We start from the raw sequence: 22509 nt of genomic DNA, 5'->3' as shown, positions 1-22509 counted from the left end.
GATTGGGTCTGTTGGTTTACCACAGAAAACACTGCGGCGGGAAGGTAAGTGGCGTTTTCTAAGAATTCTTTTTCTTAGGCATGACAACATTTTTCTTAAAGGAGACATTCATGTCACCACTGGGGGCTGTATTGAGCACTCACTGCCTCATGCGACCGCTCGGTAGCTTGTGTATAAACCCCCCCCTGCGCCATGCTCGCTCTGGGTCTGAGGGTACCTGTAGTCCTTGTGCAGGAAAATCCATCTTTTTGAAAATGAGAGTGGAGCCATAAGCAGTGTGCAGGCGGTGCTAACGGTGTCTGCGTCTGCTTTTAAAAGCACACTGTGCTGCTGCTGGCTGCGAAGGGACACGCGCAAAGATGGCATCTTTTTTCTTCAGATTTGGTGACAGAGGCATTTCCTTTTGACACACTGTTACTGCTTCAGGCTGGGCCAGCAATCAATGCTGTAATCTCCTTGGTAAATAACTCTCTCCTGTCCAGTAGACCATGCACAAATGTTAAAGGATTCAACAAATAAAAATAAATTCTAACTTTTTAAGAACAAAATGTCTCTGGCAACTTCAGTGGTTCCGCCGGTTCTTGCAGCAATTGGAGTGTCTCAGTCCATAAAGGACCAGTTTGTAGAGATGCTTAAGATTATTCCTGATCAGCAGGCCCAGCAATGGGCTGGTGTATCGGATGCACTATTATTCAAGCCTCACGGCTTATGCTAGGACTAGTGCATACCTGCAGAGTCCTATGGTTGAAAAGTTGGTCAGCTGAAGCACCTTTGTAAGAAGCTCTTGGCCAGTTTCCCATTTCATGGTGAACAGTTATTTGGAGATGATTTAGATAAATCTAGCCAAAGGATTTCTAATGGGAAAAGTTGTTATTTTGCCAGTAAAAAATTAGTTTTAAGCATTTCTCCTTTTTAAGCATGCATCTTGTCTCCAGTGCCAGGAGCATCTGCCTTTAGGCAGTCTCAACAGCCTCCACCGTCAAGCTCAAGAGGAAGACCTCAAGGGCAGTCCTGGGGCCAAAAGAGGACTTGGGGCACAATGCCCGCAAAACAAAATACTAAAGTCTCCTTATGAAGGGGTGCCCCCGCTCGCTCTGGTGGGGGGAAGGCTTTTGCAGTTTTCAAATATCTGGCAGGAACAATGTCAAGACAGATGGGTGGCTTCCTCAATTTCTCTAGGTTACAAACTAGAGTTCTGAGAATTCCGGTCTCCTCATTTTCTAAGATCAAGCGTATCCAGAAAAAAACAAGTCTTTCTAGCTTTGGATCATCTCTTATCCCAGGAGGTGACATCAGAAGTTCCCAAAGAGGAACAGGGTTCAGGGTTTTATTCAAACCTTTTCACGATTCCAAAACAGAACAGGGGGGTAAGACCCATTCTAGATCTCAAAGATCTGAACCGGCACGTAAATATCCGGTCCTTTTGCATGAAGTCAATCTGACTTCCTTGTCTTCATTTTGCAAGGAGGGTCATTTTTGGCATTGATCGATATCAAGGATGCATATCTCCACATGCCAATATTTCCCGCTCATCAGAAAGGTCTACGCTTCGAGGTAGAAAATCGTCATTTCTCTTAGGTTCACTGACTGACACAGCTCCTTTATTGACTGAAATGTAATCTCCTTGATGGTTTTAAGGAGGATTTTTCTAGGCTGAGAATCCAGCCTAGGAATTTCAGGTAGCTTACAGCTGAGATTAAACTTTGGTTTAGACCAGAGACTGATTTGATCTACTAAAAGCGGATTGTCTAGATAGGCTAGGACAGTTATACCCTGAGCCCTTAACCTGGCTAAAGGAGGTGCCAGGATCTTTGTGAACACACGTGGTGCAGTGGCTAGACGGAAACTGAAATATAGTATTTTTGCACTCACGGTAAAATCCTTTTCTCTGGAGTTCACTGACTGACACAGCTCCTTTATTCTTGATCACTGGGTTGTTAGGCCCCCTTCAGGAGAGGACTAGGCAGAACATGTTAACATGTACAAAAATCAGAACTTTCTAATTCCACCCAAGGGGCGGTCCCTTCAGTAACATTTTTTTTTTCTGCCTAGTGAAGGAGATGGACCTAGGAACCCTGCAGGCTCATCGGTCCGGGGATTTTTTTTTTTTTTCTTTTGCGCAAGAGGATAGATCCTGTGATCTATCAACAGCCAGGTTAGATAAGGTAACCACGATCCCGGTGGAGGGGGCTCCTGTGGTTAAGGACCCCACGGGCATAAACCAAGGCAGTGGCCCGTTCCTTATTTACAGTTGGGGGGGTCAGCAATACAACCAGTACTGACGACAGCACTTGTGTCGCAGACACTTACTGAATGGGCTAACTTTTGCACTGCGAATTGGAGAAGCGGCAGGCTACTCCCATCTGCGTGGAACTAGCAGACCAGTTAGTGCATGGTCTTAAGTACGCTTGGGACGCAGCTCCGGATACGCTTCCTCTGCTATTCTGGGTTTCAGTGTCAGCAGTGGTGCTGAGGCACCTGATTTGGCTGAAATGCTGGTCGGCGGACCAGGCATCTAAAAAATCTTTGACGGATCTACCCTTCCTTGGTGAGTGGCTCTTTGAAGCCTCGTTGGATGACATTAAGAATGTCACAGGTGGGAAGCGTACCTTGCTCCCACAGGCCAGGAAGACTAAGGAGCCATGCCACAGGCAAGAGCCCTTATTTTCCCGCTTTAAAAGGTGTGGGTTTTTTTTTTTTCTTTTTTGTCCATTTGGGACTTCGGCTAAACGCTCCCAGTCCAACAGGATGACCTCCGAGGGACAAAAGTGTCCCTCTAACCACAAGCCTACAAGCTAAAGTGCTACCGCATGAAGGTTTGCCCCGTCATACGGGTGGGGGGGTCGCCTTTGGGAGTTTGCAGCCCGGTGGGCCTCTCAGCTATCTGACCAATGAGTGTGCGAACTGATTTCCTCTGGCTACAAGATAAGTTCTTCTCTTGGCCACCAAACAGATTCTTCCCCTCCAGCATACCCTTGCTCCCGGCTTGCTGGGAGGCCCTATTGGGGGCAGTATGGGACCTGCTAAGCCGCAGGGTGGTAGTGCCTGTTCCGGAGTCGGAAAGGTTCAGGGGTTCTACTCCAATCTGTTTGGACGTACCCCTTCCTTTTTGGGGACTACAATCTTGGCCCTAATAGCTTCAATTGCTTTGTTCAAGTAAAGGGGTTCAGTATGGAATCGGTTCGCTCAGTAGTCGCACTCCATCGAGTGGACTCCCTGGGGTCTTTGGACTCCGGATGCGTACCTGCACATACCTAATATGTCTCAGGCATCAGAGGGTTCTGCGAATTGCAGTCGGGGAAGCCCACTACCAGTTTGTGGCTACCCCTTTTTTGGCTTGGTTTCAGCACCCTGAGTCTTTACCACGGTATTGACTCTAATTTTGGCGTTGAGACAATGCAGGATCGCAATCGCAGGTTATCTGGACGATCTCCTGAGAGCAGCTTCCGCCTCAGAATCAAAGGAGGATGTGGCGATCACCATGCAAAGCCTGCAGGAATTTGGGTGGCTGTTGAACCTAATAAGTCGGTATTCATACCGATTCAGAGCTTAGAGTAACTAGGCTTACCGATGGACTCCATGGAAACGAGTGTTCTCCCTTATGACAAAACTGCAGACTCTGAGCCGCGGTAAAACTATTGCTGAACCGCAGGTGGTCGTCGCTGAGTTTCTGTATGCAAGTTCTGGGCCTAATGGTGGCCTTCCTCGAGGCAGGACCATACGCCCAGTTTCACACCAGAGTCTTGCAGAAGGAGATATTGACAAAATGGGACACATCTGTTATTTCTGGATCGTTAGATTCAGGTGAGCCAGTCAGTCAGACTCCCTGCTTTGGTGGTTGAGGTTCCCGGCACGTCGTTCCTACCTCTGCATTAGACTGTGATCACAATAGATGCCAGCCTGGCCGGCTGGGGTGGAGTACTGATAGTACAGTTGACCCAGGGTCTCTGGTTGGGTGCGGAACCTAAGTTGCCGATCAATGTGCTCGAACTCTGAGCGATCAGGCTTTGCCTCTCCATATAGTCAATGAGACTACGAGGGCGTCCAATCAGGTCAGGCAATGCCACGGCGGTGGCATGCGTCAACCATCAAGGAGGAACAAGTAGCTCGGCTGCAGCACAGGAGGTCGCTCACACATCCTTCAGTAGACAGAGCGACAGGTACTGGCCTTGTCGGCAATGTACATCCCAGGAGTTTAAAACTGGCAGGCGGACTACATAAATAGCCAGATACTGGGCCCAGGACAAAGGGCGTTGCATCCAGAGATGTTCAGGCTACTGTGCCTGTGGTGGGGCACACCAGACGTGGATCTCCTGGCCTCCAGTTTCAATAGGAAGGGGCTGAGATTCATATCCAGGATAAGATCCTTGTGCAGACGGGGCAATCAAGCTGGTGGTTCCATGGGATCAGTACCGACTGATCTACGACTTTCCTCCGCTAAAGCTACTACCGCGCCTGCTCCTCAGAGTGGAGGCCAAGGGGGTTACATTAATACTAATGCCCCGAATTGGCCTCGGCAACCCTGATGCACCAACCTAGTATGCCTGGTTGCGAAGGCTCCCTGGTGACGGCTGTTGCAAGAGGACATTCTGTGTCCAGGTTCGATTCCCCATCTTGTTTTACCATCGCTGGTTTTAACGGCATGGCTGTTGCAAGCCAGATGCTAAGGTACCGAGGCCTATCGGACTCTGTGATCTCAACTATGTTGGGAGCATGGAAATCTTCTCGGAAGATATACTGTCCTACCTGGAAGGCATACATCTCTGTTTGTTTGAGGAGAATGAATAGGTGCACGGATGACATCCTGTTTCCAGGATCCTGCTGTTTCCACAGCAAGGAGTAGACCAGATGTTGGCTTTAAGCACCATTTAAAGGACCAATATCAGCCTTGGCTGTCATTTTATTTTTATTTTTTTCAGCGACCCCTGGCGTCTCACTCTCTAGTGAGCACTTTTGTTCAGGGGGTCCGACTTGCAGTTCCTCCGGTGTGTCCACTGTTAGCCCCGTGGGATCTGAACCTGGTGTTATTGGTGCTTCAGAAACCGCCGTTTTTTTCAAGACTGATACAAAACCTCATTCTGTCGGCCTGAAACAAGCAGGTCCAAGCTTTGGACTTTCCAGTGCACTTATCCCCTGAGGTGCGTCAGGCTCAAATGGTGATTGATATCCAGCAACCTCCAAAAGGGGAAATCCTTTCTACCAGTATCCTGCAAAGTGATAACGGATGCCAGCCTTCTAGGCTAGGGAGCAGTCCTGGAAGAAGCTTCTGTCCAGGGGAAGTGGTCCAAGTCCATTAACATTCTAGAAACCCGGGCAGTATGTCTAGCCCTAGAGTCCTGGACGCTCAGACTACGCAATTGTCCTGTCGGGATTCAATCTGACAATGCCACGGCTGTGGCCTACTTCAATCACCAGGGAGGCACCAGAAGTTGTGCAGCCCAAAAAAGAGGTGAATTATGTTCTAGCTTAGGCAAAGCAGAGCATGTTGCTTTCTGCCCATCAGCAATTTTCATTCCGGGGATAGAAAATTGACAGGCGGACTACTTGAGTCGCCAACAGTTGTTTCCGGGAGAATGGTCCCTTCACCCCGACATCTTTCTGCCGATATGTTAAAGATGGGGTGTTCCAGATGTGGATCTGTTTGTGTCCAGATTCAACAACAAAGTCAACAACTTTGTGTCAAGGATGAGGGATCCGCTAGCATGCGGAACAGACTCCTTGGTCTTTCCATGGGATCAGTTTTCACTGATCTACGCGTTTCCTCAGATTCTGCTTCTTCCGTGCCTTCTCTGCAGGGTCAAGCAGCAACAGAAAGAGGTGGTTCTGGTGGCCCAGAAGATCTTGGTTTGCTGAGATAATAAAGATGGCAGTAGGGGACCCTTGAACCCTGCCTCTGTGGCCAGACCTTCTCGCACAAGGTCCGGTATTCCATCCTACTTTACAAACGCTAAATTTTAACGGTTTGGCTATTGAAACCCACATTCTAAGTGACCATGGGTTACCTCCTTCAGTAGTGTCTACTTTGGTTAATGCTAGGAAACAGGCCTCCAGAGTCTGGAAGACATATGTCTCTTGGTGTGGATCCAGGGGTTGGCACCCCAGGAAGTTTATCATGGGTAGGATTCTTGAATTCCTGCAAATGGGATTGGAAATGAAGCTGGTCGTGAGTACTATCAAGGGCCAGGTCTTGGCCTTATCATTAATCTTTCAATGACCTCTTGCTTCTCACTCTCTGGTATGCAGTTTTATTCAGGGGGAAACATGGATTAATCCCCCTGTCAGGGCACCCCTAAATCCTTGGGTTTTGCATTTAGTTTTGTTGGCTTTACAGAAAGTCTTTTGGCCTATAAAGGAAATTCCCTTGGTCCTTTTTGACAAATATTTTTATTTTTATTTTTATTTTTTGGTTGCCATATCCTCTGTCAGAAGGCTATCAGAATTGGTCGCTCTGTTTTGTAATGAGCCATATTTGATTATGCGTAAGGATAAGATGGTATTGCAGCCTCATCCTAAAATCCTACCAAAGGTAGTGACAGGTTTTTATTTGAACCAGGATATTATTCTGCCTTCTTTTTTCCCAGAGCCTCAATCTGGGGAAGAGAAGGCACCAATTCCTTTGATGTAGTGAGAGTGGTTAAGGTCTATTTAAAGGAAACGCCCAGATTCGCAAAACAAATGTTTTGTTTGTACTGCCAGAAGGTCCTAAAAGAGGACAGGCGGCATCAAAATCTAAGAAAAACTGATTTTTTGTTGTTGCGCTGCTGGGTTATATGTATCAGGGGTGGGGGAAGGCTATTGGAAGGGGGGGGAAACAAACAAAAGGGGGGGGGGGAAGGGGGGGAAATGGGGAGATAGGAGGTATATACTGTGACTACGGTATACAGCAGTATTTCGATTTCTATTGTAGTTTTTTTTTTTTTTTTTTAGAAGACAGATCCACAAAATTCTGCAGTTATTAATAGGCAATGGTAGATAATAGTCAATAATAAATTGTGCAGTTATGAATAGGAAATAGTAAATTGTAGCCACAGGGAAAAGAGGGTTTCTTAGCACAAGCAGGGAGGCAGCATGTTCAAGGGTAGAAGACACCTTGTAAAAGATATACAAACAGAAGATAAAAACAGCGCCAACCTAAGTGCAGTATTGCAAACCACAGGTATTCACAAAGTAATGCACATCTCGTTTACACGGAAGAGAAGTTGTAGGGTACATCACAGGGCGCCCAGGGAGAAGCGGTCCTCTTAGGCTGTGGAGTCTCGTCCGGTGGTTCCCAGCGTCTCCGGCTCGGTATCGCAGCGTCACGGAGGTCAGCTAATGGATTGTTCAGGGTCGTGCTGTGATGATGATGATATTGCGCACGCGTTCAAAGCATGCGTGCTCCTTCATCAGGCATCAAAATCTACTATTTCTAAATGGATTCGTCAAGTGATTGTTCAAGCTTATGGTCTAAGGAAGAAAATTCCTCCTTTTCATGTTAAAGCGCACTCCACCAGGGCTGTTAGTGCCTCTTGGGCGGTGCATCACCATGCCTCCTATGGCTCAGATCTGCAAGGCCGCAACTTGGTCTTCAGTCCATACATTTACCAGCTTCTATCAAATCAATGTAAAAGGTCATGAGGATCTTGCCTTTGGGTGTAGTGTACTGCAGTATAAGTCCTCTAGCCTCTTAATGCCCTACCTTTTTTGTTGTCTCCCTCCATTCAGTTGTTATTGCTATGGGACCTCCCACATAGTAACTACTATGGCTCTGTGTCCCCTGATGTATGAAAAGAAAACAGGATATTTATTTAAAACAGCTCACCTGTAAACCTGTAAAATCCTTTTCTTTGAAGTTCATCAGGGGGCACAGAGGTCCCTCCCTTTTTTGGTATACACTTATATTGCTTGGCTACAAAACTGAGGTACTCCCAGTAGTGTGGGAGGGTTTATATAGGGAATGCGCTGCGTGCCAGTGTCCATCACCTGAAGGTGGCCTATAACCCACATAGTAACTACTATGGTTCTGTGTCCCCTGATGTACTTCAAAGAAAAGGATTTTACAGGTAAGCGGTTTTAAAATCCTGTTTTCTCTGCTCACATCTTCTGCTGGAACTTCTCAAACTGACTCTTTGAGAGTCCTGTGTCAATTTTAAACCAATTTTCCCAGGGGCATGGTTAGATAGAGATGGATATAGATTTAATAATAATAATGGTAGTAATACTATATTTTTAAAAATATATATATATTTTTTTTTTTCTTGAAAGGTATGCCATCCACAACTCTGGCGTCAGCTTCTCTGTTAAGAAGGTTGGTGAATATATGCTTCTCAAATAGTTTAGTTTACACTGACTTTAGCTTTGTTACAAAGCAGATTTGAAGTTGACCCATAATAAAATGACACTGGCTTCACAAAAATCTGCAATCGTACCCAGGATTTTTCAATTGGTTAACATCCTGGAAATATACAGTGTTTTTTCAAGCAATTATGAATAATTTGTCATTTATTTAAGGTTAATGTAGTTTAATGTTTTTGGCTCTTGTAATATACTTTTCTGAAAAAATATTTTCCAACATAAAATGGAAGGGTTTTTTTTTTTTTTGGTACTGATATTGTAAGAAGAATGTTTGTTTGTATCCCATAGTTTTTGGTTAGAATTTCCGTATGTTTTTATTGGTTCCTCATGAATGCTAACTGGTCACCCAAACCATCTTATGTGCCTGGCCTCCCTGTGTGATTTTTATTTTAAAGACGAGGTAAACCATTAGAACATGTTGCACCTGTATTTAGGATGTAACCTGGTACAATACCTGCCCCCCCCCCATTCCCCTTACCCCATGACAGCGGGTGTCACACTTAAAATGAGCGTGACTGTGCAGATGGAGATCTGTAAATGAATAAACGACAAGTCCCGTAGACCCGTCTTTAGCCGCAGATGGACTTGTAGTAGTTCTCAGTGGACCATGGGGGTGCTAATTAGCACCCTCAGTCTATTCGTTCTTTCTGCAGCTTTCTAACTGAAAGCCTGTAAAGGGGTATGGGCAAAATGCTGGAGGGAAAGTGTGCCTGAGCCTGGCATGGCCATGCATTGCAGACTCCCGTAGGATTAAATACACTTTTTTGCTGGGGGGGAAAAAAAGTATGCATTTTATTATTTTTCCCTAACGGTGAACATATCCTTTTTAAAAAGATAATTTTGGATACTCTTGCTTTCTGTCAAATTTTAAGCATACTTGCATATTCTAAAACTTGTGACTTTGACTGCATTTGTGTTTACCATTACTGTTATATATGTAGCATTATTTTAGGCTAAATAAAATAAATTTCTAAAGTGTCCTGTTACCTTTTTCATGACTATCCTGTCATAAGTGTACAGTTTTATCTGGACCTGCAAACCACCCTGCATAAAGCACAATATCCTGTGCAAATCAAGCAGGGGGGGGGGGGGCGTTCCCTTTCGGACAACAATGTACCAGACAACCGTCCACCGTTGGTTTGGTTTCCTAACTTAGTGATTGTAAGCTATCACCTTGTAAAACGACCCATTCTGTTTAAAATGAAAGTAAATGGCAAAACACTTATGTATAGATAATAAACAAAAAAAAAAAACAATTATAAATGCCTTTTTTCCCCTCGTTTATAAATGATCACATTCCCTCTGTTCTCAGCTGCATAAGAACTGGGGGCAGGAGGAGGAGAAGTAGCAGCACATGGCGCTTCCCAGTGAATGGCCGTTCAGCGATCAACAAGTCTGATCAACAAGTCTGATCAACAAGTCTGATCAACAAGTCTGATCAACAAGTCTGATCAACAAGTCTGATCAACAAGTCTGATCAACAAGTCTGATCAACAAGTCTGATCAACAAGTCTGATCAACAAGTCTGATCATTGGAGGAGAGCACACTGATTTCTGAGCATAGCTAGAGAACTGACCATTTGTGTTCTCTCCTGCTTGGTGTTGTCAGTTTTTAATAAGAAAGCAGAGGAACTCCAGGTAACCAAGGAGTTAGGGTCCTTCTACTCTGAGCTGTACTCATCCACTGCCCAACACTCCCAGGCCGAGCTCTCAGCGTTTCTGTGAGACATTGCTTTCCCCACACTTTCACCTCCTCAGATTGCCTAACTGGAAGCGCCCATCACCACATACTGTATTGTGGAGGTCCTGGCACAGCTCCCCACTTCTAAGGCACCTGGCTCAGACTGGCTTCCAATCTAGTTTTATAAGACATTTCAGTGAGGCCCTCATCCCCAAACTTTGTAAACTATACATGCACATATTCAATACGAATACCCTCCCGACGTCCATGGGTGAAGCCATCATTGTACTTGTACCCAAACCAGGCAAAGACCCGTGGTTCCCTGACTCGTATAGACCCATTTACCTCCACCAGCTTGATGTCAAGATATTGCCAAAATCCTATCTCTGCGTCTAAACAAAGTAATCCTTAGCTCAGTGCACCCTGACCAGACTGGATTCATGCCAGATAAAAACATGGCCTTTAACCTTAGATGGCTCCACGTGAATCTCCAATCCCAACATACAGATATAGGCTCCAGAGTAGTGGTCAGCTTAGACGCTGCCAAAGCGTTTGACTTCGTTGAGTGGAGCTACTTGTGGGAATGCCTTCACAGATTTGGCTTTGGCCCGAAATTTATAAAATGGCTTCAGCTTCTCTCTCTGGCCCCCACGGCATGTATTCAAGTTAATGGTAGAATCCCTTCTCACTCTTCTGCGGCAGGTGCCAGGGATGCCCCATCTCACCCCTGCTCTATGCCCTTCCAGTTGAGCTCCTTGCTATAGCACTTGGGTGTCACCCAGACATCAAAGGCCTCCGCTGTGGCCAGTTGACTGAGGTAATCAGCCTCTATGCTGACGACATGGTCCTTTTTTACCTTGCTGACGCTGGTCCCTCACTCCAAACTGCTCTACAAATTATCACAGCCTTCGGGCCATTTTCTGGGCTTCAAATAAATTGGACCAAGTCCAAAATACTTCCTCTAGACATAAACGTCCCCACTGCTGACCAAGCCACACTTCCCCTGGTTGAGCAAGTACCATTAAGTATTTGGGTGTCCACTTCTCCCGATCCCTTCTAGGACTACATTACCCTCAGTATTAAACCCCTATTCGCTACATTAAAAACCAAAATGCAGGTATGGTCCCGTCTCCCTCCTTGGGGTCATGGGACGCATTAACCTAGTTAAAATGATTCTCCTCCCCAAATTAATATAAGTTTTCTGGCAGGCCCGCTATACCTCCCTCCCCACGTATATTTAAATCCATGGAATCTATCCTTAACACTTTTATCTGGGGTTCCTCTTGACACAAATCATTGTGGCAAGTCCTCAAATGCCCGACTGACCTGGGTGGTACTGCACTGCCCGACCTCTCCAGGTACTATGTAGTGTCCCAAATCTCTCACTTCTACTTCAATTGATCTGACAGACTGTTACTCCACCCTGGTCTGCTCCCAGCCCACTATCCCACCCCTTCCAGATCCTGTTCCGCGGATCTTGTCGTTCACCCCCCCCCCCCCCCCCCCCGAACCGGGGATGGGGGGCATATGTTGCTACACCACTGCAAGGTCTGGCAACTCGCAATGCGCCTTGGTAGGGTACCCTCCCCTTACTCCCACACACCTCCTATGGGACAACTCACACCTGCCTGAACTTGCCTCTATTCCCAACCACAAACTGTGGATTGACAAGAGTGTCCTCTACCTGTTGCAAGTTGTGGCTCATGAGTCAGTCAAGTCATTCCAAACACTCAAAGACCACTTCGCTTTACCCAACCACATGTTCTTCCGATACCTCCAACTTCGACACGCACTCAATGCACAGTTTGCGGACTATCCCAGCTCTTGAGGTCCCACTACTGGTAAACCTAATCTTGGGAAAAGACCCCAAGAAACTGATCTCCCAAATCGATACATAAAACAAATTGAACAAGGTGCTATAAATCCCAAATCTATACATACCTCATGCTGCCCTCTGCGACCACCACCGCCTACCAACTGAAAACTCGTTGGGAGTCTGATATGGGCACTGGGGGGAGGCCCTTGCTAAATATATATATATATATATATATATATATATATATATATATATATATATATATATATATATATATATATATATATATATATATATATATATATAAATTCTCCTCCACAGATCATACCTGACACCCTACCGCATCTCCAAATTTAGACATGGACATAATACCAACTTCCCCTGCTTCAACTACCTTAACGCCTCCTTCTTTTTACTGTGGACCTGCCCACCCATACAGGGGTTCTGGACCCAAGTGGTCTGATTCCTGCATGGGCTCCCCGCTATCCCTCTGCCCCCATTAATGTGTGCTGGGACTTTTCTCACTCTCTCTGAAGGCCAAAAATACCTAAAGATATTTTTGCAAGAAACATTCCTTGCCAGGCTGCAGATTGTCAAGACATGGATGAGGGGGGAGTCCCCCCACACTCCAGCAATGGATTAGAGCTGTCAACCTCACTCTCCCCTATTAAAAAAAAAAAAAAAAAAGTATTCTACATCCACAGGGGTTGTCCTAACAAATATCACAAAATATTATTATTATTATTATTAATAATATTTAAGTTACTTATATAGCGCCATCAATTTACGCAGCGCTTTACATATACATTGTACATTCACATCAGTCCTTACCCTCAAGGAGCTTACAATCTAAGGTCCCTAACTCACATTCATACATGCTAGGGACAATTTTTTTTTTTAGACAGGATGCAATTAACCTACCAGCATGTCTTTGGAGTGTGGGAGGAAACCGGAGAACCCGGAGGAAACCCACGCAGGCACAGGGAGAACATGCAAACTCCAAGCAGGTAGTGTCGTGGTTGGGATTTGAACCAGCAAAAATATGGGATAGATGGCTGGGGGAGGCCTCCACCTGCGATGCAGAAGGCTAGTTGTGCTTTTCTTCGGCAACTCCATGACTCTCTCACGAATCCCCCCAGTCCCTCCGATCCTATGTGTGTCAATTGTATTAATTCATAAATGTAGCGCCTGTTGCACTATTTACCCGTATATGTGTGTGGTGTGTGTTATTTAAAAAAAAAAAAAAAAAAAAAAAAAAAATGGTTCCCAAAGTTTGTAAAATTGATTCAGTGTGCCCCCTAATTCTATAGACATGCTGCTCTTTAAAAAAAAGTATCCTTGACCTGAGTATGCCATTCCTCAAATGAGGAAGGGCTAGGTGACAACCATTTCATGGCAATAAGCTTATGGCTATGAACAGCAATCTATTCATAGGTACCAGTTTCCCAGGCAAAAATCAATTCTTCATCCAAACAGCCTGTCAGGGTTAACTTGAGGTCTAGATCAATGTGTGTAAGAAAAGCACTGTTGTTCGTGCTAACCACCTCATGCCAATACCTGACCAGTTTGGGACACTACCATAGCATATGGAGGAAACCTGTGGGAGATTGCTGACATCAGGGGCACTCTGAAGTGTCTGTCCTACCCCATTGTAACCATTTTATCGGGGTTCTATATGTCCTATGTATGATAAGCAATTGAGTTAGCCGTTGTGCAGAGGAGAGTGCCACAAAAGGGTACATTCTCCAAAATAGTTTCAGTCATCATCCTTTATTACTCCTATATCCTTCTACTAACCGGGCAGTTGAGTGTATCCTGAAGGTTGGACATTAAAGTGGTTGTAAACCCTCCACTACAACTTCAGCTCATTCTAATCTATATAGAACAGGCAGCTGATCGCTGCCTGTGAAAGTTTACTCACTCGTTCTGTTGCCTTTGGAAACGTCAGCCATGCTTGTGCATTCCTTAGATTCTTTAACAGCATGCTATCTGTGCCGTTCACTATCCTCTGCATGCCATTCACTTTCATTGGAAAAGGCACAGAGAAAGAAGCCTCGCGATGCTGGGATCTCATCCTCTCCTTCCTGGTTCTCCCCTTTGTGACTGTATAAGACGTCACACGGGGAGTGAACCAGAGCAGCACAGAGGGATTTGCTGTTGTTGATTGCTTGGCTTGGTTGCCGTAGTAACGGCAATCGAAATGGAGGTTTGGTTTAAGCTTGGAAAGCAAAACAAAGTAAGGGCAGAAAGGACGTCGACAAAAGTTTCATCGATCAGTAGTAAAGATGGCGCGGCCAATACCCAGAAGAAACAAAATTTTAAAACGGTGAAATAAGGTATTTTAAAACCTCGTTTTTGTCTAATTTAAAAGTGTATGGTACATTGCAGGATCGTGTGTGTGTGTGTGTGTGTGTGTGTGTGTGTGTGTATATAAATATATATATATATAAAATGGACCGGGTTTACTTCCTCGTTAATTGGCCATATAGAAATGAAATGAGACCTTTTTTTCCCCAAGTCCTCTTCCAGGACGGCTTATGGAGAGATGGGCTCCTCCCACCTAGCACAGGAAATGCATGATCCACATCATAAAAGCAGCACACCCTGTATTAGCCCCTCAGTATTTGTTTCCTCTGACCATTCAGGAACTCCAAACAGATGTTTATTTTTCTGGTCTTCATGCTAGGTGGCAGGGGCCTCCTGACGTCCATACCCAGGGCAAACAGGGGTAGTACTCCTGGGGTATGAGTCAGTTTGGGCCACCCAGAGACCTGATAGAGCGGTCTGGGGTGAAAGTAAGGGACCCCCCCCTCTCCCGATTGATGGTTGTAGCCTTAATGCGGTACCTGTGAGGAGTGGAGGAGGTGATCCAGTGGGTCCATCTGAAATGGCACAACAGGGTGTTCTAGTGGAGGCGCAGGCTGCCGCATTGGTCTGTTGCGCTTTTTTTTTTTTCTGCCGTTTACACAGACATCCATGTTGCAGGGCTTCTCTATCCCCCCAGCATGTGGATCATGCAGGTGATGCAGAGTGATGAGGTAACTTCCAGTGTTGGTGGCAGGAAGTCCAGCCGCAGCCATCTTGGTACACAGAGGCTGGGAAGTGAAACCCTAGCTAGGATATCGGCAGGACAACAGGGCTGTGACGGAGAGTGGCGTCGGATCCACAGCGCCGCCCCCGATTATCCACACCACCTTAAAGTAGGGGCCCGAAGAACCAGATGGCGCTGAAGGCTTCCAGGAGCATGGAGATACCAGGATCCATGGAAGCAGGTCTGGAGGCGCCATCCATTGATTCAGGCCCTAAGGTAAGAAAATAAGGGGCAGACTGCTCCTTCCCTTTTCTTATCCTCCTGTGGTGGGGGCACAGGGGGCATGGTGTTTTTTTCCCCAGAGCCTGTTAATTGATATTCTTAGGGTGGACAGGTGTCGCACATACTAGCATAGGCTCCGGTGGTGGGTACATGTAAAAAAAATAAATAAATAAATAAATAAAAAAGTTCTCCACAGGGTGTGTTTGTTAACAGTATTGTCTTCAGTGGAAGTAATGTGCTGCCGTTTGTCATTTGGATTAATTTCAGGACAAAGCCCACGAGCCTGGAGTTGGAAAAACATAGACACCCAGAAAAAAGGTGCCCGATGTGCACCAAGAAAATGCCTTATGGCTGGATGAAAAGTGCATGTCAGGGCTGTATAGACAAGCTTTTCAAAGGAGAAACAGGCCCTATCCTCAAGGGTAGGGATGAGCCGAACACCCCCCTGTTCGGTTCGCACCAGAACTTTCGAACGGACCGAAAATTTGTGCGAACTTTAGAACCCCATTGAAGTCTATGGGACTCGAACGTTCGAAATAAAAAGTGCTAATTTTAATGGCTAATATGCAAGATACTGTCCTAAAAAGGGTTTGGGGACCTGGCTCCTGCCCCAGGGGACATGGGTCAATGCCTTAAATGTTTTTAAAAATGGCAGTTTTTGCGGGAGCACTGATTTTAATGATGATTAAAGTGAAAAAAAAGTGAAATATTCCTTTAAATATCGTGCCTGGGGGGTGTCTATAGTATGCCTGTGAAGTGCCACGTGTTTCCCGTGTTTAGAACAGTCCCTGCACAAAATGACATTTAACGGGAAAAAGTCATTTAAAACTGCTTGCGGTTTTAATGTAATATCTGGTTCCGGCAATATGGATGAAAATCATTGAGAAAAATGGCATGGGTAGCCCCCCCTGCCCATTACCAGCCCCTTTTGGGTCTTGTACGGATATTAAGGGGAACCCCGTACCCATATTAAAAAAAGGAAATACGTGTGGCCCCCAGGCCCTATATACTCAGAACAGCAGTATACAGGTGGTGCAAACAAGACAGGGACTGTGTAGGTTTGTTGTGTTAAGTAGAATCTGTTTGTGATTTTGAACTGGTACATTTTTAAAGTGTAGCTCCAGTCAAAAAATATATTTTTAAGCTTTTTGGAAAACACAGGGAAGGGTTATCACCCCTGTCTAATTTCTTTTGCCGTCTGTTTTTTGTAGGGGCCTGCCCTATATGCTCTGCAGAAATGGCGGAACAAGGTGTTGGTTTTGCCACAACATTTTAAGCCCTCAAAGTGACTCTTGGTGGGCGCTGGAGTGCCCTGCTGTGAACGATTATATCAAGAATTGTAATTTCTTGCCATTGTAGAACAGTGGTAGAAAAATTGGGCCTTTGGTGGTTGTGGTGGTGCTGGTGCCACAACACTAAGTCCTCAGTTACTCTCGGTGGGCACAGGAACGGACCCTGCTGTGAAATATTTTTATCAAGAATTGTAATTTACATGCCCCTGTTAAACAGGGGCTAAAAAATTGGGCCTTAGGCTCTGGTGCTGGTGCCACGACACTGCAACCTCTCCCATATACCCTAGTTGTGGTGCAGGCATGAGCCCTGCTGCAAAGCATTGCATCAAAAATTTTAATTAAACGCCCCTCTTAAACAGGGACTTAAAAATTGGGCTGGTGGCATCACCCAGAACCAAAAATATTCTTCCAACATATCAGCGGAGGAGGAAGCGGATAGACCATCAACATAACAGGACAGTCACTCAGCATCAGCATAGGCAGTGTTGAAGGGATGTGATATTTCCCCAAAAAATTATTCGGTTACATTAGCTTCAGGTGCTTGGTAGCTGTGGGTGATCCAAGACTGATTCATCTTGATGAAGGTCAGTCGATCAACTGATTCGGTGGACAGGTGCACCCTGTGATCGTTAACAAAGCCACCAGCAGCACTGAAGGTGCGTTCCGAAAGAACGCTGGATGCAGGACAAGCCAGTAGCTCAATTGCATACTGTGCAAGCTCTGGCCAGTGATCCATCCTCAAGACCCAGTAAGCCAGAGGATTTTCGGTGGGAAAGGTGTCCAAGTCTGACCTTGCCCCTAGGTATTCCTGCACCATGTAAATCAGACGCTGGCGATGGTTGCTGGAACCGATCATGCCTTGGGGCTGCAGACTAAAAAATTGTCTGAAAGCATCAGTCAGACGGCCACCTTCTCCACCGCTCCTTCTGACCGATGCCTCAGCAACACGTTGTCCAGGACCAGGAGTTTGAAACCTTCCAGTCTCTGGGAACGCGTTGCACAGACCTTTCTGCAAGGCCTCCCGGAGATGTCTCATCCTCTGCTCCCTCTGCGTCGGCAACCTTACCCTTGTACTGTGGATCAAGGAGAGTGGCCAGCCAGTAATGGTCCCTCTCCTTGATCCGAAGAATACGAGGATCCTTCCGCAGGCTTTGCAGGATCAGGGAGGCCATGCAGCGTAGGTTAGCTGAAGCATTCGGTCCGGAGTCCTCTGGGTCACTAAGGACAACATGATCCGCAGCTACCTCCTCCTAGCCACGTACAAGTCCACGGGTTTCTTGGGACTGTAAATCATCCCTACAAGACTGCTGCTGAGTGCCCTCGTCGTCCGCGTCCTCCTCGGTCGTCGTCCTCCTCCTCGCCTTGAGAGGCAAGGAAGTCCTCCTCCTCCTGAGGCAAGGAAGTCCTCCTCCAGCAAGGAAGTCGTCGTCGTCCTCCTCCTCCTCCTCCTCCTCCTCCTCCTCCTCCTCCTCCTCCTCCTCCTCCTCCTCAGGCAAGGAAGTCATCCTCCTCCTCATCCTCCTCCTCCTCAGGCAAGGAAGTCATCCTCCTCCTCCTCAGGCAAGGAAGTCCTTCTCCTTCTCCTCCTCCTCCTCCTCCTCCTCCTCCTCCTCCTCCTCCTCCTCCTTCTCCTCCTCAGGCAAGGAAGTCCTCCTCCTCCTCCTCCTCGAGAGGCAAGGAAGTCGTCGTCGTCGTCCTCCTCCTCCTCCTCCTCCTCCTCCTCCTCCTCCTCCGGCAAGGAAGTCGTCGTCCTCCTCCTCCGGCAAGGAAGTCCTCCTCCTCCTCCTCCTCCTCGAGAGGCAAGGAAGTCGTCCTCGTCCTCGTCCTCCTCCTCCTCCTCCTCCTCCTCCTCGTCGTCCTCCTCCTCGAGAGGCAAGGAAGTCGTCGTCCTCCTCCTCGAGAGGCAAGGAAGTCGTCGTCCTCCTCCTCCTCGAGAGGCAAGGAAGTCGTCGTCCTCCTCCTCCTCGAGAGGCAAGGAAGTCGTCCTCCTCCTCCTCCTCGAGAGGCAAGGAAGTCATCCTCCTCCTCCTCCTCGAGAGGCAAGGAAGTCGTCGTCCTCCTCCTCCTCCTCCTCCTCCTCCTCCTCCTCCTCCTCCTCCTCCTCGAGAGGCAAGGAAGTCGTCCTCCTCCTCCTCCTCCTCCTCCTCCTCCTCCTCCTCCTCCTCCTCCTCCTCCTCCTCCTCCTCCTCCTCCTCCTCGAGAGGCAAGGAAGTCGTCGTCCTCCTCCTCCTCCTCCTCCTCCTCCTCCTCCTCCTCCTCCTCCTCCTCCTCCTCGAGAGGCAAGGAAGTCGTCCTCCTCCTCCTCGAGAGGCAAGGAAGTCGTCCTCCTCCTCCTCCTCCTCGAGAGGCAAGGAAGTCGTCCTCCTCCTCCTCCTCCTCGAGAGGCAAGGAAGTCGTCCTCCTCCTCCTCCTCCTCCTCGAGAGGCAAGGAAGTCGTCCTCCTCCTCCTCCTCCTCCTCGAGAGGCAAGGAAGTCGTCCTCCTCCTCCTCCTCCTCGAGAGGCAAGGAAGTCGTCCTCCTCCTCCTCCTCCTCCTCGAGAGGCAAGGAAGTCGTCCTCCTCCTCCTCGAGAGGCAAGGAAGTAGTCCTCCTCCTCCTCCTCCTCCTCCTCCTCCTCCTCGAGAGGCAAGGAAGTAGTCCTCCTCCTCCTCCTCGAGAGGCAAGGAAGTAGTCCTCCTCCTCCTCCTCCTCCTCCTCCTCCTCCTCCTCCTCCTCGAGAGGCAAGGAAGTAGTCCTCCTCCTCCCTCCTCCCTCCTCCCTCCTCCCTCCTCCCTCCTCCCTCCTCCCTCCTCCCTCCTCCCTCCTCCTCCTCCTCCTCCTCCTCCTCGAGAGGCAAGGAAGTAGTCCTCCTCCTCCTCCTCCTCCTCCTCCTCCTCCTCGAGAGGCAAGGAAGTAGTCCTCCTCCTCCTCGAGAGGCAAGGAAGTAGTCCTCCTCCTCCTCGAGAGGCAAGGAAGTAGTCCTCCTCCTCCTCCTCCTCCTCGAGAGGCAAGGAAGTAGTCCTCCTCCTCCTCCTCCTCCTCCTCCTCGAGAGGCAAGGAAGTAGTCCTCCTCCTCCTCCTCCTCCTCCTCCTCCTCCTCCTCCTCCTCCTCCTCCTCCTCCTCCTCCTCCTCGAGAGGCAAGGAAGTAGTCCTCCTCCTCCTCCTCCTCCTCCTCCTCCTCGAGAGGCAAGGAAGTAGTCCTCCTCCTCCTCCTCCTCCTCCTCCTCCTCCTCCTCCTCCTCCTCCTCCTCCTCGAGAGGCAAGGAAGTAGTCCTCCTCCTCCTCCTCCTCCTCCTCCTCCTCCTCCTCCTCCTCCTCCTCCTCCTCCTCGAGAGGCAAGGAAGTAGTCCTCCTCCTCCTCCTCCTCCTCCTCCTCCTCCTCCTCCTCCTCCTCCTCCTCCTCGAGAGGCAAGGAAGTCGTCCTCGTCCTCCTCCTCCTCCTCGAGAGGCAAGGAAGTCGTCCTCGTCCTCCTCCTCCTCCTCGAGAGGCAAGGAAGTCGTCCTCGTCCTCCTCCTCCTCTTCGACAGGCAAGGAAGTCGTCCTCGTCCTCCTCCTCCTCTTCGACAGGCAAGGAAGTCGTCCTCGTCCTCCTCCTCCTCCTCGAGAGGCAAGGAAGTCGTCCTCGTCCTCCTCCTCCTCCTCGAGAGGCAAGGAAGTCGTCCTCGTCCTCGTCCTCCCTCCTCGAGAGGCAAGGAAGTCCTCCTCCTCCTCCGCCTCCTCCCTCCTCGAGAGGCAAGGAAGTCCTCCGCCTCCTCCCTCCTCGAGAGGCAAGGAAGTCCTCCGCCTCCTCCCTCCTCGAGAGGCAAGGAAGTCCTCCTCCTCCTCGCACTGCAGCATGGCCAACGTTGAGTTCCACCTGATGGGCAAGTCACATATAAGGCGGTCTTGGGCAAGTTCACCTCCTTTTTGGAGCTCAGTCAGCCGAGCACAGGCATTAAATGATCGGCGGAAATGCACACAGACTTTCCTGGCCTGCTTCAGGACATCCTGTAAGCCCGGGTACCTGCCCAAGAACTGCTGCTCCTCCTCCTCCTCCTCCTCCTCCTCCTCCTCCTCCTCCTCCTCCTCCTCCTCCTCCTCCTCCTCCTCCTCCTCGAGAGGCAAGGAAGTCGTCCTCCTCCTCCTCCTCCTCCTCCTCGAGAGGCAAGGAAGTCGTCGTCCTCCTCCTCCTCCTCCTCCTCCTCCTCCTCCTCCTCCTCCTCCTCCTCCTCCTCCTCCTCCTCCTCCTCCTCCTCCTCCTCATCCTCATCGAGAGGCAAGGAAGTCGTCGTCCTCCTCCTCCTCCTCCTCCTCCTCCTCCTCCTCCTCCTCATCGAGAGGCAAGGAAGTCGTCCTCCTCCTCCTCCTCCTCCTCCTCCTCCTCCTCCTCCTCCTCCTCCTCCTCCTCCTCCTCCTCCTCATCGAGAGGCAAGGAAGTCGTCCTCCTCCTCCTCCTCCTCCTCCTCCTCCTCATCGAGAGGCAAGGAAGTCGTCCTCCTCCTCCTCCTCCTCCTCCTCCTCCTCCTCCTCCTCCTCCTCCTCCTCATCGAGAGGCAAGGAAGTCCTCCTCCTCCTCCTCCTCCTCCTCCTCCTCCTCCTCCTCCTCCTCCTCCTCCTCCTCCTCCTCCTCGAGAGGCAAGGAAGTCCTCCTCCTCCTCCTCCTCCTCCTCCTCCTCCTCCTCCTCCTCCTCCTCCTCCTCCTCCTCCTCCTCCTCCTCATCGAGAGGCAAGGAAGTCCTCCTCTTCCTGCCTCTGTTCTGCCTCAAGTGCCCTGTCCATAATTCCACGCAGCGTATGCTCCAACAGGTGGACAAGAGGTACAGTGTCACTGATGCATGCACTGTCACTGCTCATCATCCTTGCGGCCTCCTCAAATGGTGATAGGACATCCTTGATTCCCTGATCATGCCCCACTGGCGTGGTGAGAAAAGACCGAGCTCCCCTGACCCTGTCCTGGTGCCGTCGCACAGCCGCTGCAGCATGGCCAACGTTGAGTTCCACCTGATGGGCAAGTCACATAAGGCGGTTCTTGGGCAAGTTCACCTCCTTTTGGAGCTCAGTCAGCCGAGCACAGGCATTAAATGATCGGCGGAAATGCACACAGACTTTCCTGGCCTGCTTCAGGACATCCTGTAAGCCCGGGTACCTGCCCAAGAACTGCTGCACCACCAGCTGTAGGACATGAGCCACACAGGGCACATGGGTCAGTTGTCCCTGTCGGAGGGCGGAGAGGAGGTTGGTGCCGTTGTCGCAAATCACCATTCCTGGCTTAAGCTGGTGTGGCGTCAACCACCTCTCAGCCTGCCCCTGCAGAGCTGACAAAATATCTGCCCCAGTGTGGCTCCTGTCCCCCAAACAAACCAGCGCAAGCACGGCATGGCATCGTTTTGCCTGCATACTTGCGTAGCCCCTGGAACGCCTACGGAGCACCGCTGGCACAGAGCACTGGAAGAGGCCATGGAGGAGGAGGAGGGGGTGGAGGAGAGAGGTGTTTCACAACCAGTAGTAGCATTTTGGAGGCGTGGTGGCGGAACAACCTCCAACACTACTGCAGCTTGTCCTGCATCCTTCCCAGCTGCCAGAAGAGTGAACCAATGGGCCGTGAAAGACAGGTAACGTCCCTGTCCATGCCTGCTGGACCATGAGTTAGCGGTAATATGCACCTTACCGCTGACTGCCCTGTCCAGCGAGGCAAGGACGTTGCCTTCCACATGCCGGTAGAGAGCCGGAATCGCCTTCCGTGAGAAAAAGTGGCGTTTGGGGACCTGCCACTGAGGAACTGCACATTGCACAAACTCACGGAAGAGGGCCGAGTCTACCAACTGAAAAGGCAGCAGTTGAAGTGCTAGCAATTTAGCCAAGCTAGCATTCAACCGCTGGGCATGTGGATGGCTGGGAGCAAACTTCTTTCGACGGTCCAGCAGCTGGGGCAGGGAAATTTGCCTGCTATAATCGGACGTGGGTGTACTGCTAGCAGAGTGCCCGCAAGCACTTGGCTGTGACGCACCTAATTCTACACCTTCATTCCTCTCAGAGCAGGTTTCAGAGAGGACTGAAGGTCTAGTGGGGTTGGAGATCCCAGCTGATGAGGAGCAAGGAGAGGTGCACTTTGTT

General features: G+C 49.0%; 1 protein-coding gene across 3 annotated transcripts in view; it reads left to right on the top strand.

Moving 5' to 3' along the window:
• Positions 1 to 22509, top strand: part of MLH1 (mutL homolog 1) — a 172050-nt gene that overhangs the window by 20711 nt on the left and 128830 nt on the right. For 2 of the 3 annotated variants that reach the window (XM_077491745.1, XM_077491746.1), the window contains exon 7: positions 8245 to 8287. In XM_077491745.1, the coding sequence (XP_077347871.1) occupies positions 8245 to 8287 (43 nt within the window). Of the gene's footprint in view, positions 1 to 8244; positions 8288 to 13973; positions 14168 to 22509 lie in introns of those variants that run through there. The other variant, XM_077491747.1, reaches the window with a different exon arrangement.

Source organism: Lithobates pipiens, unplaced genomic scaffold (assembly GCF_037356315.1).
Source record: "Lithobates pipiens isolate NorthernLeopardFrog02 unplaced genomic scaffold, aLitPip1_a1.2 Scaffold_19, whole genome shotgun sequence".
NCBI lineage: Eukaryota > Metazoa > Chordata > Amphibia > Anura > Ranidae > Lithobates > Lithobates pipiens.
Note: the sequence above shows the minus strand (reverse complement) of the source record. Positions and strands in the feature narration are given on the sequence as shown.